Source organism: Papio anubis, chromosome 16 (assembly GCF_008728515.1).
Source record: "Papio anubis isolate 15944 chromosome 16, Panubis1.0, whole genome shotgun sequence".
Lineage (NCBI taxonomy): Eukaryota > Metazoa > Chordata > Mammalia > Primates > Cercopithecidae > Papio > Papio anubis.
Window position 1 is genome coordinate 26,665,253 of NC_044991.1, and position 18,644 is coordinate 26,683,896.

General features: G+C 53.6%; 2 protein-coding genes across 2 annotated transcripts; one reads left to right on the forward strand and one right to left on the reverse strand.

Annotated features, from left to right (window-relative positions):
• Positions 1 to 902: 902 nt before the first annotated feature.
• Positions 903 to 18,336, reverse strand: LOC108580862 (putative POM121-like protein 1). Its single transcript, XM_031656457.1, is given in 7 exon segments — positions 903 to 2,229; positions 3,122 to 4,034; positions 4,692 to 5,314; positions 8,753 to 8,849; positions 15,105 to 15,415; positions 15,418 to 15,877; positions 15,879 to 18,336. Coding segments are annotated over 4 exon segments (2,025 nt in total). The 5' UTR covers positions 17,124 to 18,336; the 3' UTR covers positions 903 to 2,229; positions 3,122 to 4,034; positions 4,692 to 5,314; positions 8,753 to 8,840.
• On the forward strand, positions 1,702 to 3,396 carry LOC116270755 (breakpoint cluster region protein-like). Its single transcript, XM_031656458.1, has 2 exons — positions 1,702 to 2,110; positions 3,166 to 3,396. Exons 1-2 carry the CDS (start codon positions 1,822 to 1,824, stop codon positions 3,369 to 3,371), a joined length of 495 nt encoding a protein of 164 aa, XP_031512318.1. The 5' UTR covers positions 1,702 to 1,821; the 3' UTR covers positions 3,372 to 3,396.
• Positions 18,337 to 18,644: the final 308 nt, after the last annotated feature.

Genomic DNA, 18,644 nt, shown 5'->3' on the forward strand with positions numbered 1-18,644 from the left:
AACACCACTCAACTCATTTTTAAAAATACGATCATATTAAATGGCATTACACGCATCATTTATATATTGCTCGCAGTACCAGCATCCTCAAATATGGTTCTAATTTTGGTAGATATCTTGCTAGGGGAGCACATTTCTAAGTTATCCAGATATAGCACCCTCTTTCCTTCTCTTTCTGTCCACATGCAATCAGATGCTTTGTGGCATTAAAGTTGACATTTATTTAAATGCCATTTGGTGTCTGGTTTTTTTCCGCCTTTAATTTGGGGTTTTCTATCTGGGGTGTAAGTAAAAGAATCACTTGGAGGGCTTTTTCAAAATACCAATGGCCAGGCCACTAGCCAGTCAATCAGAAGCAAAATCTCCTTGGATGGGACCTGGAAGTCTTTTCAGCTTTCCAGCATTTTAATAAACACCCCTGATTAAGAACCACCGGGTCTTAAGAGTGTGGCATATGTATTTTTCAAGTTCCTAGAGGCTCTCCAAAAAAAAAAAAAAAATCTGCTTTGTTCTCTGCCTGGTGTTGATGCGTCACTGTCTCTTTAGCCATTAGTCTGATCCTGGATATTTATGGTCATAATCTGATGAGCAACATTGGGAATGACTTCTTTATTTTTGTTTGTTTGTTTGTTTGTTTCGAGACAGAGTCTCACTCTGTCGACCAGGCTGGAGTGTAGTGGCGTGATCTCTGCTCACTGCAACCTCCACCCCAATACTTTTATTTTTAAATATTATTTATGGCATCCAGATTTGCATAAGATGGACTGGGTCAAAGGCCATGCCCTTTATAAATCAATATTCTTAAGTTCTACAAATTCACTTTCCTAAAGAGCCAAATCACATCCTACTCATCAGCAACGTGGGTAGACATCATTTTCACAATCACTTCTAATTTTCCACCATTGTAAAAAATATATATATTTAATTACTTTCTTACTGTAAAATAAACAATTTACTTTTCCAGGACCCACTGCCTCCCGGCTCCCCCTTTTTTTTTTTTTTCAGATGATCTTGAACCCTTTGTCACGAGTCAGTTGCCAAGAGAAGCCTGTTGGGTTTGAGAGCAGTTCTTGCAGACACAGACCACTTCCTCTGAGAATTCATTTGCTTCCCCAGGATGGAATCCAGTTGGGTCCCTGAACTTGCCGGTCATGTAGGCCGGGGCCTCCATCAATCATACCCTGCACTCCTTTGTGTGTCTAAACAGCACGCCCCACCCCCCAACTGCACAGCAGCCACTTGCATAGCACTCTGGGAGGGCTCTGGGCATGAGCAGTGAGGACTCCAGCAGCAGCTCCCCCAAATAACCACTGCTAATGAGGGTGGCTTGAGAAGCAGCTTGGATGTGCTGGTAAATCTAGTTGCAAAATGAAAGTAAATTTAAAGCCTCAGCACAGCGCTTACTTTGAAGTATTCTTACTCTAGTGTCCTGTGTGGCAGTATTGGAATTGTTCAGTGCTAAGACTCAGAGGAGAAAAGCACGTAGCATCACAGGACTTGGAGCACTGGTGCTGAGGCAACCCTTCATTCATTCCTCGGATGTGTGTTAAGGCCCAGGCCCAGGGCAGGGGTCAGGGATTCTCCTCTCACACAGCGCGCGGGTGGCAGGACCAACACCGGGTCTGATCCCCCAGCTGACAGCACAGGCTGCTAACCCCAGGCCTGGAATCTGTCAGATGCCCTTCCTGTTCTGACTTTACTTAGACAGGCCTCCTGACCTTCCCACAAAGATCATGTGTGACTCTCAAGGGTTCTAGCTGCTTGACAGGTTCCTGAGAAAGTACATGCAATGAGGACAGGGCTTGCAGAGGGAGCACAGACATGCAGAAGGCTCTGTGTGCAGCCCTAGACCTGGGCGCCTTTGTCACCGTCCTCACCCCACCTCCAGGTATGCAGAGAGGGTGCAGGCCTCCTGTGTTGTGGCCCAAGCAGGGCTGTCAGGTCACTGAGAACATTTCCTCCTCCCGCAGGAGACAGAGGTCCAAGGTGCCCTACATCGTACGCCAGTGCATGGAGGAGATCGAGCGCCGAGGCATGGAGGAGGTGGGCATCTACCGCGTGTCCGGAGTGGCCACGGACATCCAGGCACTGAAGGCAGCCTTCGACGTCAGTGAGTGTCGGCCTGCGCAGGACGGGATGGAGGTGTGGGCGGTGGTGTCCACGATGCAATCTCAGAGCGCTCCATGGCCTGGGCATGTCACATCCTTCCCTGTGTCTTTTCTTCATTTACTGTTTTATTATTTTTAAAAAAGAGAAAACAAGAGTTGTAGAAAAAGCTTCTATAGAAGCCAGTTTGTACACCATCGTACCCACTCATGCCACTTGCTGGGGTGAACCAGGGGCTTCTGTGGAGCCTTGGCCTTCCTGCCTTGGGGGTGGACAGGAGGTGGAAGCCCAGGACTCAGTGTGGTCTGTCCACTGCCCTGTGTGAGGATGCGGTGTGAAGAGGGCACTGATGGGACCCAGCTCAGGCCGGGGCTGCAGCATCTCCACCTCCATCTCACAAACCCTCACAGGCTTTGAAGGACCCGGACCTGCCTCAAATGCCAGGGGAGGGCACCAAGACCCCAGAGGGTCCTTTCCAGCATCCTCAAAGCAACAGGATTTTGTGCCTGCAGACCCTTCTGTGCAGCACTCACCACCGACCCTGACCAGGACCCCTAGAATGCTCAGCACCCCTGGGAGGGCCCTGTGGTGGTTTCAGCTCACTCTGGGGGCCCAGAATAGACCTGGCCTATGGTGAGGACATAAGCTCCAGTGACCAATTGGGCCCAAAGGAAGACACCGGTTCAAACACTGAAACCAATCAGATTCTCCCACAGCCTTCCTGCCATCAGAAGACACTGGTGCAGGGGTGGTTGCTATGTACAGGGCAGAGTCACCCAATTCCCACGCAGGCACTGTGTCCTGCCGTGCTGGCCTCCTCCTGGCCGTCACCTCGGGCCAAGCAGGGGAGAGGAATGGGAATGCCCATGCAGCCCCATCAACTCTGCAGACACAGAACTACGCACAGCTCTTGGGAGGGGTCAGATGAGCTGCTCAAAGCCCAGGAGGGACCTGCACAGTGGTCAGCATGGCAGGGACGGTGCTTTAGCCAAGGCAGGGATGGTGGGAGACTCACTTGGGATCCTGAAGGAGGCCGCTGCATTTCCGTGCCCTTTCCAGATAACAAGGACGTGTCGGTGATGACGAGCGAGATGGACGTGAATGGCATCGCAGGCACGCTGAAGCTGTACTTCCGTGAGCTGCCCGAGCCCCTCTTCACCGACGAGTTCTACCCTAACTTCACCGAGGGCATCGGTGAGCACTGGAGGCCTTGGCCTTGTGGGAGACGTCTCCTCCACGTGCACTGCTGCCATTGGAGGCTGTGAAAAGTGATGTGTGGGAACCCGAGCTGTGCCCCCTCTGCCATGGTGTTTTAACCCAACCTCAGAAAGCAGGGGACCAAAATCAAGCCTGTCCTGGAAGACCTCGCCCATCCCCAGAGGGCTCCCCGTCCCTATTCCTCAAGGAGACCAAGAGGGTGAAATGGTCAGCACTGTCATGCTGCAGTGTCCTAAAATCTGCTGTCCTCCTTCCTGCAGACCAGGGCTAAACACTGGTGACCAGGTGCTCTAGCCACGGGTCCTGGTCCAGTCAAGCATGGGTTCAAACATGGCCTGACCCTTAGTCAACCTGCAGGCTGATGTCTAAAGCGGGCGCTGACACGTGCAGCATCTGTAGTCTCCACATGACCCTTAGGGCAGGTCTGCCCGCAGGCCCATGCACAGAAGACCTGCTTTCCCAGCATGCAGGTGACCCTGTGGTGTCCAGGACGATGAAGGAGTCTCTGCATACTTGGTGGGGCTGGGGCCCCCTCCCACTTCCCACCTCCTTGTGTCCCTCACTCCCCTGTTTCATTCCACACCAAGCCTCCCCTGCATTGGGCTCCCCTGGGGAGGGGGTGGTGGCGGGAGTTGCCCAAGGGCAGCTCTGCCCATGAGCGGCTGTTCTCACGGCTCCTCCTGCTGCTGTTTGCTGGGTGCTGCTGACCCCTGTGAGGTAGAGAAAAAATGTTCAGGTGGTTCACATCCCACACAGGTGCCCCTCACAGGGTCCTCACTGGGAGCCAGCACTGTGGGTGTGGGGATGATGACGGGCCTAAACTGCGCAGAGACTCATGTCCCAGGTGCTCCATGTGACCACCTCGGGAGAGGTCTCTGGCTGGTTGTGACCCAGAAGAGTAACCCATTGCCTCCTGCAGCTCTTTCAGACCCGGTTGCAAAGGAGAGCTGCATGCTCAACCTGCTGCTGTCCCTGCCGGAGGCCAACCTGCTCACCTTCCTTTTCCTTCTGGACCACCTGAAAAGGTAGCCCAGCTCTCCCATGGCTGCAGGGGGCTCCAGGTCTCCAGGCCATGGGGTGCCCCTCTGCTCCCACCAGACCTCCAGACTGAGGACCTTTTCCCCCAACCCCTGTCTGCAGTCACTTACTGCCTCTAAGGACTAGCAGCACTGCCACCCCTGCCCCTGCCTCTCCTCTTTGCCACCCTCCTCCCTCTGCACTGTGGTCTTAACAAAGAGCTCAGAGCTTTGGCCATGGCCAGCAGTGCACTTGAACCACCCTCTTCCCTCCCAGTCACATCATAGAGGAGACCTCCCCACCAGCCCAGAGCTGGCCCATTTTCCTGGGCCACTGAGACTCGGAAGTACCAGGGCTGGAGTCAGCTTGCAGCACAGCCAGGGTCGAGGTCACTCTCTTCCTGAGGACTCCAGCATGGCACAGCCCCTCTGTCTCTCTCGGTGGTGGTATTGAAACAGCACCTGCTGTTTCAGTCCTCTACAGTATGGCAGAGAAGGAGGCAGTCAATAAGATGTCCCTGTACAACCTCACCGCTGTCTTTGGCCCCACACTGCTCCATCCCTCCGAGAAGGAGAGCAAGCTCCCTGCCAATCCAAGCCAGCCCATTATCATGACTGACAGCTGGTCCTTAGAGATCATGTCCCAGGTATGGGAAGACAGGCTCCAGCCCACCCAGCCTGACAGACGTGGCCTCTACCTTCTCCACCCCCAGGCCTGCCCATCTTTCTACTTGCATTGTATGTAGTGGTGGCAGAGATCCAGAGAGAGGGACTTGCCTAGGTCTGCATGGATGGGAGTGATGCGGGGGGGCCCAGGCCACCTCCTGGTCCTGCTGGTGCACTTTGCTGGAAGCTTAAAATCACCTCAAGTGTTCGAGTGTGGTGGCTCATACCTGTAATCTTTGGGAGGCCAAGGCAGGATAACCGAACCCAGGTGTTTGAGACCAGTCTGGGCAATGTAGCAATCCCCATCTCTAGAAAAAATACAAAGAAAAATTAGCCAGGCATTGTGGCACACACCTGTAGTCCTAGCTACCTAGGAGGCTGACACAGGAGGATCGCTTGAGCCCAGGAGTTAGAGGCTGCAGAGATCCATGATGGAGCCACTGCACTCCAGCCTGGGGGATAGAGCAAGGCCCTGTGCATCTCTAAAATAAACACCCCCCTACCAAGTCATGCCTTGTCAGGACCCCACCCCACCCCCGTCTCACTGTAAGGGGTTCGTTACACCAGCAGGGGTTTCCAGCACCTGAGGTGGACTTGGAGGCTTACACCCCAAAGACCTCCCCACCAGCAGCAGCTGTGAGCCCCCCTCTGAGCTGCTCTCCTCTTCCCCACTCTGCCCGGGCAGGTCCAGGTGCTGCTGTACTTCCTGCAGCTGGAGGCCATCCCTGCCCCGGACAGCAAGACACAGAGCATCCCCCTCTCCACTGAAGTCTAAAGGCCCCAGTCCATCTCCAGGAGGTGGACAGACAGCCTGGAAACCTCTGGCTAATCAGGCCATCCATAGAGTGGGAATCAAGATTTTCTGAGGCATCCTTGGGCCTCAGTGTCAGGCCATCTGCCAAGAGACAGCGGCCCAAAGCAGAAGGACATTTGGCCTGGGCAGATCCTGCCCAAGTCTGAAAACCCCAGGCTGCCCTCAGACTGTGTTTTTTTTTTATGTGGCCACCTGAGGGCGCCCCAAGCCAGTGCATCTGAGAGTCCAGGCCTGGCCCTGGGAGGCCTGGCCCTGGGAGACAGGGTGAAGACAGTGGTTTTTATGAACTTAACTTATAGAGTTTAAAAGGTTTCTACTGGATCACTTGTCAAGATGTGCTCTCTGCGGGGAGAAGGGAATGTGATCAGATTCCCTCACTGTTGTATCTTGAATAAATGCTGCTGCTTCATCCTGTGGGGCCATGGCCCTGTCCCTGTGTGGGTGGGGCCTCTTCCATTTCCCTGACTTAGAAACCACACTCCATTTAGAACAGGGTTTGAGAGGCTTAATCAGCACTGGGTAGCGTTTTGACTCCATTCTTGGCTTCTTTTTCTTTCCAGAAGGATTGTTGTGCAGAAATGGGTCTTTTGTTGCCATGTTTGTCCTCCTTGGAAGGCAGCTCCAGGCAGGCTGTGAAATGTTGGGGGACAGGACCCCCAGGGAGGGAGTCCCAGGCTACGCACTTTAGGGTTCGTTCTCCAGGGAGAGCGACCTCGTCCCCTGATCCTGACCGCCCTTCCGGCGCACGCTCTCCTGTTTGGCTTCCACAGACCTGGACTTCTCTGGTTTCTCTCTGCCCACACACTCCCTGCCCCAGGTGTCCCTGCCCCTGCCCCAGCACAGGTGACTTCATTTCTGTCCTCTCAGCTCAGCAGACTCGCTCAACTTTTGTAAAAGTCTCCACTTGGTGGCAGCTTGCTGATGACTTGTTTTAAAACTTTCAACCTAAAGAAGCTTTTGATACTTGAATGTTTTCAAGTTTTATGCATACTTTCTAATTTTTTTTTTTTTTTCCTAACAGATCCAGATACCTAATACAATGCTGGAAAGTACTCTGGGGATAATCCGTGTCCTGGCAGCATTTGCTCTTCCTCTAAGCGCCTGGCCCCACTGCTCTTAGGAGTGGGGTTCCAAAGTCTCTGGAGAACAGGATACGTGGAGGGTTAGGAAGGGGCCAGCCCTAGAGGAAGACTCCCTCCCAGAGCAGGTGGAGGCACAGGACCAATCACTACCCCCTCTGCCAGCACCTGCGGGGGAGCCCAGGCATACTTTGTAAATCCTCATGACCACCTGTCTCAAAGAAAACGGAAGCGTGGAGGCCGCCAAGTATTTTCAAGAAATAACCCCATGAACACTGCATCACTTTTTTAGAAAGAGGGCTTTGGGGCAGAGAGAGGAGAGAAGGGAGAGCAGAGCCGAGTTTCCAGACGGTCCTGCAGGAGGAAAGGATGCAGCTGCCCAGAGGGAAGCAGGATCGAATTCAAGAGAGTGTGTGGGGTCCCTGGATGACACCAGCACCCAGTGTGGCTCTGTCTGGCGACCGCTCCCAAGGTGGAAGCAGTGGGTTTCCCCTGTGTGTCAATGGGCAGCTCCTGCTGAGCCTGCAGCTCATCGGCGAGGCTGACAGCGGGGCTGTGCACCTGACACTTCTCTCTGCTTGTGGACCTGGTGAGGCAGGGAGCAGAAAACAGAGTCATTGGAAGGTTTTCTGTCTGTGTCTGTGTGCGGTGTGGATTTTGTTGTGCTTTTTTCTTGCTGGGAGAGCACGGCCACCATTTGCAAGCAGTGTCACCCTCATGGGTGGTGAGGACAGAACAGGAGCCTCTGCTCTCTGTACCTATCTGGGCCCTGTGAGCTCCCCTGTCCTGGCTTCCATCTCTGTCTCAGTGACCATCCAGCCCTGCAAGGAAACACATCTTTCTTAGAAAAGCCAAATCCAGCCCTTGTCTTGGTCTCCTCTGGTCTCATGATGTGCATCTGTCGCCTTGAAACTGGAAACCAATCTATCAGTGTCTGTACCAATTTTTTGTTCCCTCTCCAACCTCCTTCCCCGTGCGTCTTTTTATTTATGTAGGATGTGTGCTGTCTAATGATGGGATGACCACACTTTTCCATGTTCTTCTAAAAGTGCTCCTCTCCCACAGGGCCCCAGAGCTGATGGTCGCTTTGGGTCTACAGCTCCTGCCTCAAAAGCCTGTGTGGTGGTAAAACCGGTACCGGACTGGGGAACGCAGCATTCTCCAGGAGGGGACCCGGCTCTCCTGCAATGCAGGCAAAGGCCTAGATGCCAGTGTGACCTCCCACAAGGCATGGCTTCAAGACTCCCTGACCAGAAGTGATGCTTTTTTGCCTCGGGCCCTGGGTTTGAAGCAGCCTGGCTTTCTCTCGGTAAGTGGCTGGTGTCTTAGCAGCTGCAATCTGAGCTCAGCCACCTATGCACCACCGTGGGGGAAAGAACTGCCAACACTTTCAATAAAGTTCCCTGAGACGACTTGCGTGCATGTTGATTTCATGATCAGCGCCGCTGGGAAGAACCCCTGAGCCAGTGGGGTGGGGCTGGAAGCAGCAGGTGCAGTGATGGGGCTGGGTGCCCAGGAGGCCTCAATGCTCAATCAGGCCAAGGTGGCTAAGCCCAGGCTGCAGGGAAGGCTGGCCTGGGGGGTGTGGGTGAGCACAGGCAGTGCCAGCTGGGCAGCGTTAGGACGCTGGAGCAGCAGCCGTAACTCCACGGAGTGGGGCAGTCTGGTTGGGGCAGGGACCACTGTTGCTTTGGCAGAGAAAGACGATCCCCACTGGGGAGAGGTTGTTCTGACTCTGCAGGTGGGACAGGGACAGATGGCCTCCAGGGTGACCCAGCTGGTCTTCCTTTGCTGTGCTGAGCCCTGGGACAGGGACGACTCCCACCACGCACAGCCTGGGCTTGGGTTCTTACCTGTGGCCACCGCTCTGGCACGAGCCCTTCAGTCTTGGGTGGTTTCTGCTTGGTCCGGGATTTGGTGTTGCTGCTGAGTCCAGCCTTTTCACCACCTCTGCATGGGCGATAGGTATTGTCAGCCGCCTCCCGCCTTGGCTTCAGTAGCTCACCCAGCTTACAGGGGAGCTGCCCTGGGCTGGAGATGGGCGTGCACTCTGGGTCCTTTGAGTGCAGCTTGAGGAGACCCGGCCACATCCACTGGGCCACAGGTTACCCTCAGCAATGCCCACATCAGCCGTCAGCCTCAGCCTCCCCAGGAGAGCAAGGCTCACACGACAAAGGTTGCCAGTGGCCAGTGAGGTGGCTGAGCCCAGCCAGGACCTTTCTCATACTCTCAGGATGTGGCTCTGCTTGTGAGCTGCCTGGTCAGCTCTCTCGGGGTGAGAGGGGCTTGTCACACGGGCCCCTGCCTGCAGTGTGACCCTTCTCAGCTTCTTTCAACAGTCCTGCCTGGGGAGTGTCACCGCCACCATGACCATTTCCCTGACACTGCGAGGGTGTGGGGACGTCCTAGGTAGAGATAGGCCCGTGGCAGCAGCAGGCTTGGGGCGCCCTGCACTGGTGGGCTGGGGACCTGGCAGAGACCACACCAAGGGCTGGACAAGGGGACGAGCCTCCAGCCTGGCCTCTCCGCAGGCCTCAGCAGCCCCTCCCACAGGCAGAAGGGTCCACACTGGGTTCTGCTCTCGTTGCAAGAGCTGTGAGTGCCACGTGCTGTTCTGCCCAATCTGGAGTCTGCAGGTGAGGTGAGGGCTGCCACTGGCCCGTTTCTGAGTGTTCGGCACCTAAGGGTGACTGCACTCTCTGTCCCCTGCCTTCTCGGTCCTGTTTGAAAATCAAACCCGGCCAGGCACGGCGGCTCACGCCTATAATCCCAGCACTTTGGGAGGCCGAGGTGGGCGGATCATGAGGTCAGGAGATTGAGACCATCCTGGCTAACACGGTGAAACCCTATCTCTACCAAAAATATACAAAAAATTAGCTGGGCATGGTGGCAGGTGCCTATAGTCCCACCTACTCAGGAGGCTGAGGCAGGAGAATGGTGTGAACCCATCTCAAAAAAAGAAAAGAAAAAAGAAAATCAAACCCACACTCTCAGGACAATTTTTTTTTTCTTTTAGAGACAGGGTCTCACTTTGTCACCTAAGCTGGAGTGCGGTGGTGCCATCATAGCTCAATGCAGCCTCCAATCCCAGGACTCAAAGGACCCTCCTGCCTCAGCCTGCCAAATAGCTTGAACTAGAGCTGTGTGCCATTTGACCTGTTTTATTATTATTATTTTTATTTTGTAGACATGGGGTCTGGCTATGTTGTCCAGGCTATTCTCAAAATTCCTGGCCTCAAGCAATCCTCTCACCATGGCCTCTCAAAGGGTTGGGATTACAGGTGTAAGGAAATGCACCCAGCTCAGCCACAGAGCCCTATTGCATCTGTCTTACTAGGAGCAAGAGCTGACTGCCCCCTCATCCCCATTCCAGATGTTGGGGCTGTGTTCAGCTGAGGCCGGACCACTGGCATGACCCAGGGAGCGGGATCATTCACTGCTGCCCCAAATCTGAGATCATTCCACCTTGATGAGACTTCCTCATCCAATCCCTTTACTTGACAGCCAGGGAAACCAATGAGCAGAGAGCACCCCCAGCTCACTCAGGGTCTCAGAGCTGATCCATGAGCAGAGGCTGAGATCCTGGGATCTTGTACCCTAGCCTGGGCCCCGCAAGTTCGCTCCATTTCTGCTGGACAAGATGGGGCTGGACCTTGACCGGCAGCCCTGGCCTGGACATGGCTGTGCTCGTGCAGGCACCCAGGCCGAGATGCCCTGGCATCAGGCATTTTATTATTATTATTATTTTGAGATGGAGTCTCACTCTGTCACCCAGGCTGGAGTGCAGTGGTGTGATCTTGGCTCACTGCAACCTCCACCTCCCAGTTAAAGTGATTCTCCTGCCTCAGCCTTCCAAGTAGCTGGGACTACAGGCTCATGCCACCACACCTGGCTAATTTTTGTATTTTTAGTAGAGACAGGGTTTCCCCATGTTGGCCAGGCTCGTGTTGAACTCCTGACCTCAGTTGATCCACCTGTCTTGGCCTCCCAAAGTGCTAGAATTACAGGCATGAACCACTGCATCATTTAAATGTAGTGAGAGGCCAGGCGCAGTGGCTCATGCCTGTAATCTTAGTACTTTGAGAGGACGAGGAAGGCAGATCACCTGAGCCCAAGAGTTTGAGACCAGCCTGGCCAACATGGTAAAGCCCTGTCTCCACAAAAAAATAGAAAAAATTATCCCTGCTTGGTGGCACATACCCGCAGTCTAAGTTACTCGGGAGGCTGATGCATGAGAATCGCTTGAACCCCAGAGGCAGAGGCTGCAGAGAGCTGACATGGTGCCACTGCACACCAGCCTGGGTGACAGAGAGAGACACTGTCTCTATATAACAAATAAATAAATGTGACCAGGCACAGTGCCTTAGGCCTGTAATCCCAACACTTTGAGAGGCCAAGGCAGGTGGATTATGAGGTCAGGAGTTCGAGATCAGCCTAGTCAAGACAGTGAAACCCCATTTCTACTGAAAATACAAAAATTAGCCAGGTGCAGTGACGGGCATTTGTAATCCCAGCTACTCAGGACACTGAAGAAGGAGAATTACTTGAAGCTGGGAGGCTGAGGTTGCAGTGAGCTGAGATCATGCCACTGCACCCTAGCCTGGGCAGTGGAGCAAGAGTCCATCTCAAATAAATAAATAAGTCTATGCCTGTAATCTTAGCACTTTGGGAGGTTAAGACCGGTTGATTATCTGAGGTCAGAAGTTCGAAACCAGCCTCACCAATGTGGCAAAACCCCATCTCTACTAAAAATACAAAAATTAGCCGGGTGTTGTGATGTGCACCTGTAGTCCCAGCTACTTGGGAGGCTGGGACATGAGAATTACTTGAACCCAGGAATGGAGGTTGCAGTGAGCTGAGATTGTGCCACAGCACTTCAGCCTGGGCAACAGAGTGAGACTTTGTCTCAAAAGAAATCAATAAATAAAATACAAAATAAAAAAAAAAAGATAAGTAAGATTGCAGAGTCATGCCGCGGAAGCGTGCTGGTCCTATCCATGTAGCAAAGGCTGATTTCATACACAAATGTCACAATAACTGTTTTTTTTTTTTTTTTTTTTCTTGAGACAGAGTCTTGCTTGGTTGCCAGGCTGGAGTGCAGTGGCGCGATCTCGGCTCACTGCAAGCTCTGCCTCCCAGGTTCTTGCCATTCTTCTCCCTCAGCCTGCCAAGTAGCTGGGACTACAGGTGCCCACCACCATGCCCAGCTAATTTTTTTGTGTTTTTAGTAGAGACGGAGTTTCACCATGTTAGCCAGGTTGGTCTCCATCTCCCGACCTCGTGATCTGCCTATCTCGGCCTCCCAAAGTGCTGGGATTACAGGCGTGAGCCACTGCACCCAGCCACAAGAACTTTTATACCCACCCCTGAAAGAAAGCCCCGATTGCCTTCCAAAGAAGCAGTACATGGACTGACGCATGGGCTGTCCCAAACAGCTCTGGAAAGATAAACAGAAAACAGAAAATGACACGCTCAGCCCTTGAGGCCAAAATGCCCCTCCCCAGAGCAGCTGCCAGAAGACAGGGAGCAGGATCGGGTTGGGGGTCACTTCCGGGTGGGGGGAGAACAGTCAGACCCGGGGCAGGGGTGCTGGAGCCTGGTCGGCCTCACTGGAACAGAAGAGAGCTGCTTCGTGATGCTCAGCTGACTGGCAGAGCCTTGCATAATCCAAGTTCTAACGGTACAGAGAGGCCAGCCAGTGCGGGGACAAAGACAAGCACGCACTGAAATGTTTTCCTGGAAGACGGGGCCCAGTACATCTCTCAAATGGGACCAGATCGGAAGGGAGACCAGCTGCTTTGGGCAACCGAGGCCACTTCTGGGTGAGCTCCCAAACTAGACGGTGTCGAGGGCCCTGGACCTGGCAGCTGGGCTGGACATCACACAGCCCTGTATTCCATGAAATGGCATCTCAGTGCTTGTCTGGCCAGTTCTCCAAAAGAACCATCCACGGGCCACTTTTCCATTCCCCTCCTATGCACAGACTGGGCCGGGCCTGACCAGAGACTCTCCTTTAGGGTTTTCAGTCACTGCCAAAACTTGAGCCCAGCAATGAGGATGTGATGTTAAAATGTGACTCTGCGCCAAGTGGTGGCTCGTGCTTGTCCACCCAGTGCTTTTGGGAAGCTGAGCTGGGAGGATCAATTGAGGTCAACAGTTCAAGGCCAACCTGAGGAACAGAGATCTCTACAAAAAAAAAATAATAATAAAAACTAGCCCTCTCTGGTGACGGGCACCTGTAGTCTCAGCTACTCAGAAGGCTGGGGAGTTCAAACCTGCAGCTCTGATGGTGCCACTATATTCCAACATGAAAGACAGAGTGAGACCATGTCTTGAAAGAAGGAACAAACAAACTAGGCATAGAAGAAACATACCTGAAAATGGCCGGGCTGGGCGCAGTGCCTCATGCCTGTAATCCCAACACTTTGGGAGGCTGAGGTGGGTGGATCACCTGAGGTCAGGAGTTTGAGACTAACCTGGCCAACGTGGTGAAACCCCATCTCTACTAAAAGTAGAAAAATTAGCCTGGTGTGGTGGCGGGCGCCTGTAATCCCAGCTACTCGGAAGGCTGAGGCAGGAGAATGGGTGAACCACAGAGGTGGAGCTTGCAGTAAGCCGAAATCATGCCACTGCACTTTAGCCTGGGTAGCAAGAGTGAGACTCCGTCTCAAAAAACAAAAATTAAAAAAAAATACGTGAAAACAATAAAAGCTGTATATGGCAAAGCCATAGCTAACCTACTACCCAATGGGGAAAAGTTGAAAGCATTTTCCCCTGTAAACAGGAACAAGATGAGGATGCCGGTTCTCACCACTCCTATTCGACATTACACAATCAGGCAAGAGAAAACAGTAAAAGGCATCCACATTGGAAAAGAGGACATCAAATTATCCTTGTCTGATGAAGATGTGATTTAGATCTAGAAACATGTAAAGGCTCCACCAGAAAACTCCTAGACTTGATAAATAAATTAATACAGCTATTTGCAGGATATAGAATCAACAACAACAACAACAGCAAAAATCAGCAGCATTTCTACACACCAATAATGGTCTGGTTGGGAAAGAATTAAGAAGGCAATCCCATTTACAATAGCAACAAAATGGAAAAATGTATGCCACAGAAGAAATTTTACCAAGGAGGTGAAAGATTTCTACAAGGAAAACTACAAAACACTGAGAAAATGTTTAAGAGGAGAGAAAGAAATGGACAATCATTTCATGCTCATGGTAGGAATTCATAGCATTAAAAGGACCACACTGCCCTAAGCAGTCTAGAGATTCAATACAACCCCCACCAAAATACCAATGTCACCACTTACAGAATTGGAAAGTCCTAAAATTCACAAAAAAGGACTAAAAAAAAAAGAGCTCAAAGACCCAAAGTCATCCTCAGCAAAAACAGCAAAACTAGAGGCATCCCATTACACTGCAAATTACAACTACAAAATGTTTGACAAGTGCGTAGTTACCAAAATAGTATAATCCTAGCATAAAACTAGACACTTAGATCAATGGGACAGATGAGAGAACCCAGAAACACAGCCACAGGTTCACAGCCAGTTGATCTTTGACAGAGCCGACAGAAACACACTGGGGAAAGGACACCCTTTTCAATGAATGGTACTGGGAGGGTTGGATAGCCACATGCAGAAGAATGAACCCGGACCCTTATCTCTCAGCATATACAAAAATCACTTCGAGATAGATCCAAGACTTGAATGTTAAGATACAAAACTACAAAAACACTGGAAGGAGAAAACTCTTCTGGACCTCACTCTAGGCAAGGAATTTATGACGGGCTCAAAAGCCCGATGTGGAGAAGGATGAGCTGGGCGATGGCCCATTGGACGTGTGTCCAGCAGAACCCCTGACAGTACACGAGGGAGCCTTAGAGGCCAGGTTCTTCCTTGCTGTGCCCACGCAGGAAGTGGGGTTGCTAGGGTCAGAGGCCGGCCCAGACTTGCACGAGCAGCCTGCCTTGTTTGCAGTGGCACTGGGTCCCTGACTTGCAACTGGAGGTGTCTGCTTAAATGGTCCCCCAGGGATGCGATGGAAAGTAAAGACAAAAGTGCCACCCAACAGAGTTGCTCCCTGTGCCAGTTCCCGCAGTCACCATGGATGTGCTCAGCCTGGGGGGCCCCCTGGTGTTCAGGCCCCCTCATGCCCCATTGCCATGGGTGGTGCTCGGGGCCTTTCTCTTTACCTGTTTTCTTCTGAGGGAACTCAGAGCTGGGGCTGGCTCTCTGCTCCCAAAGCCCGTGGGTGTGGCTGCAGAGCTGGAACTGGCTCCAGAAGTGCCAGGCCTTGGGCTTCTCATGCTGCCCTCCATGCTTGCAGCTGGCAAGGGGGCAGGAATCAGCGAGGTGACCTGGGCTGAGTCCTGGGAGTTGGAAGAGGTGGCAGGAAGGGGATCCGAGAAGAACAGGGGGCCTGATGGTCTGTGTTTCTTCCCAGACACAGGAGCTGTAGAGGGAGCCTCTGCAGCAGATGCTAGGGGGGCACCGGGCCCCAGGAGTCTTGGGACTTGTGTCTCTCCTGCTGTGCATCCATATTGGGTGCTTTAGAAACAGCAGGCAGACCAGAAGCCCCTGTTGCAAGTGAAGACAAAGTGTGGGAAGGCCGTGAGGGTCTGCAGTCCCAGATGGCCTTGGCCTCACCCCGCAGTACACTGTTGATGCACTGCAACGCCGCCTCCTTCTCCAGGTCCAGGTCTTCAGCAGTGACCCGGAACCCCAGCTTTAAGGGAGGTGGCAGCATCAGAGGCTCCCCTCGCCTGCGTGGCAGCAGGGGAAACTTGCGTCTACGGGGCCTAGAGGCCTGGGATCTGGGGGAGCCAGTCCTGGGGGCGAGTGTCTGCCCTGGTTTATCTGCTGCCTTTTCACACTGGGTGTGACCCGAAGAGGCAGCCCGAGGCCTGGCCTCACTCACTGTCTTTGAGGAACTGAGGGTCAACTGGCAGTGGGATGAGGCTGGCCCCCCCCGTCCTCCTCCACTTTAGCCACGGGAAGCCTCCCGTGGAGCTGTAGGAACTTGAGATGGCATTTCGTTTGGGACACGAGCTCATGCAGGAGGTCTGGGATCTCTGGTTATATCTGACTTCTGACCTCTGGGCACCTGCTGCAGCTGTGGTTGAGGCCTGGAAATGTGAAGGGCCTCCATCCACTCCACTCAGTAGGGATCCCGACGTGGGGGTCAATGTGGAGGGGGGAGGGGCCGCTGCAGCAGCTGCAGGAGCAGAAGTGCCAGGCCTTGCTCTTCTCATGCCCCCATCCATGCTTGCAGCTGGCAATGGGGCAGGAATCAGCGAGGTGACCTGGGCTGAGTCCTGGGAGTGGGAAGAAGTGGCAGGAAGGGGATCTGAGAAGGAGAACAGGGGGCCTGGTGGTCTGTGTTTCTTCCCAGACACAGGAGCTGTAGAGGGAGCCTCTGCAGCAGATGCTAGGGGAGCCACTGGGCCCCGGGAGTCTTGGGACTTGTCTCTCTCCTGCTGTGCATCCATCCTGGGTGCTTCAGAAACAGCAAACAGACCACAAGTCCCTGTTGCAAGTGAGGACAAAGTGTGGGAAGGCCGTGAGGGTCTGCAGTCCCAGATGGCCTTGGTCTCACCCCGCAGTACACTGCACTGGAACGCCGCCTCCTTCTCCAGGTCCAGGTCTTCAGCAGTGACCCAGAACCCCAGCTCTAAGGGAGGTGGCGGCATCAGAGGCTCCCCTCGCCTGCGTGGCAGCAGGGGAAACTTGCGTCTACGGGGCCTAGAGGCCTGGGATCTGGGGGAGCCAGTCCTGGGGGTGAGTGTCTGCCCTGGTGTTGTATCCGCTGCCTTTTCACACTGGGTGTGACCCGAAGGGACAGCCTGAGGCCTGGCCTCACTCACTGTCTTTGAGGAACTGAGGGTCAGCTGACAGTGGGATAAGGCTGGCTCCCCCATCCTCCTCCGCTTTAGCCACGGGAAGCCTCCCGTGGAGCTGTAGGAGCTCGAGATGGCATTTCGTTTGGTGCACGAGCTCGTCCAGGAGGTCTGGGATCTCTGGTTATATCTGACTTCTGACCTCTGGGCATGGAGGTCTCTCTGCAGTGGCCCAGGCCTGGGCACAAAGGGAGAGAGGCCTCCATTATCCCGCAGGGGCCAAAATGCAGACCGTGCATCCCCGGTGACCACGGGGACCCTTCTCCGATCATCAGGATTCTCTTGGACTCTGGGGTCCTTGTCCTGCTCAGGCATCCCTGCCCCGCTCTCCTTGAGGTCCCCTCAACAAGATCTTCCCTGGACACGAGTCTGGGGACAGCCGGGTGTTGTGGGCCCCAAAGGGGTGACTCCCTGCTCCTGGCCCCACAGAGTTTCCTTGTGCTCAGTGCAGGGGCTGAACTGCAGGACGCCCTGGAATTGGAGCACACAGCACTGGCTTGCTGTGGTACCTGTACAATCAAATTGAAGGCAGGATCACCAGGAAGGAACACAGGGCTTGAAGGATCACGGAAAACCTTCTTGGAGTTGTCTTGACACCACTGATGCCAAGTGTCCGGGTGCTTGTAGGATGGCCTGCCACTCCGTCCAGGGACAGGAGCAACGGGGAGATCCCACAAGCAAAGTGAACTGGGGGATGGGCTGAACGGGCTCCAGGCAACTGAGCCCTACTGGCAGGTCCTCAGCCGCAGGCAGGCACAGGAATAAGGGGCACAGAGTGCCCAGGTAACCGCTCCTGGGAGCAGTGGGGAACCGTCCAACGCTTGAAATCTCGAGAGCTGGGCTCTGAGGTCCTCGTGGAGCTGCCAACTCGGCCGAAGGCTAAGCGAGCAGTTCTTCTGTTGCCGGGCAACGCGCCTTTTAAACCTGAGGGAGTGGGTGCGCGTACACAGAACGGCGCGAGTCATAGAGCGACCTTAACGGATTAGCCTGGCAAGATTCCGGCGGGAAAGGCACCTGCTAGTTGCCAGGCAACGCATCTTTTAAACCTGAGGGAGTGGGTGGCGTGCACAGAATGCCGCGAGTGACAAAGTGACCTTAACGGATTAGCGCGGCAAGGTACCTCTGCAAGATACCTGCTGGCAATGGCGCGAGGCGGACGTGGGGGGTGGGTACGCAATAGGTAGTGGAAGGAGAGACTCCCGCCCAAAGGTCGCAGGAAGAACAAGCGCCCACAGTGGCTGCAGATCCGCTAGTGGATCACTGAAGGTTCCTGCTCTCCCGCTGAAGTGGAGATTGTAGTGAGCTGAGATTACACCATTGCACTCCAGCCTGGGCAACAAGAGCAAAACTCCGTCTCAAAATAAAAAAAAAGAAAAAGAAAAAAAGAGACCGGGCGTGGTGGCTTATGCCTCTAATCCTAGCACTTTGGGAGGTCGGGCGGACAGATCACGGAGATCAGGTGTTGGAGACCAGCCCGGCCAACATAGTGAAATCGAGTCTCTACTAAAAATACAAATTTAGTCAGGCATGGTGGCACGCGCCTGTAGTCCCAACTACTCAGGCAGCTAAGGCAGGAGAATCACTTGAATCAGGGAGGCAGAGGTGGTTGTGCGCCGAGATCGCGCCACTGCACTCCAGTCTGGACAACAGAAAGAGGCAGGCTCCCTCTTAAAAACAACAGCAAAAAAGAGGTGAATGGTTATGAACTTAATGCACTTTTATGCCTGTGTTCTTCAATTTGCTTAGGAAACACCCACACTTGAGAGCTAGACTGTGGTCCTGACTGTGGACATGAAATACATGGTTTCTTGCAAAAAATAGATACTGAATAATTAC

Bases quoted from the DNA above. Each gene is read 5' to 3' on its own strand.
- LOC116270755 (XM_031656458.1), top strand. From the start codon at position 1,822: ATGCAGAAGGCTCTGTGTGCAGCCCTAGACCTGGGCGCCTTTGTCACC. The intron at 2,111-3,165 runs GTGAGTGTCGGC...TGCCCTTTCCAG, and splicing joins GAAGGCAGCCTTCGACGTCA to ATAACAAGGACGTGTCGGTG.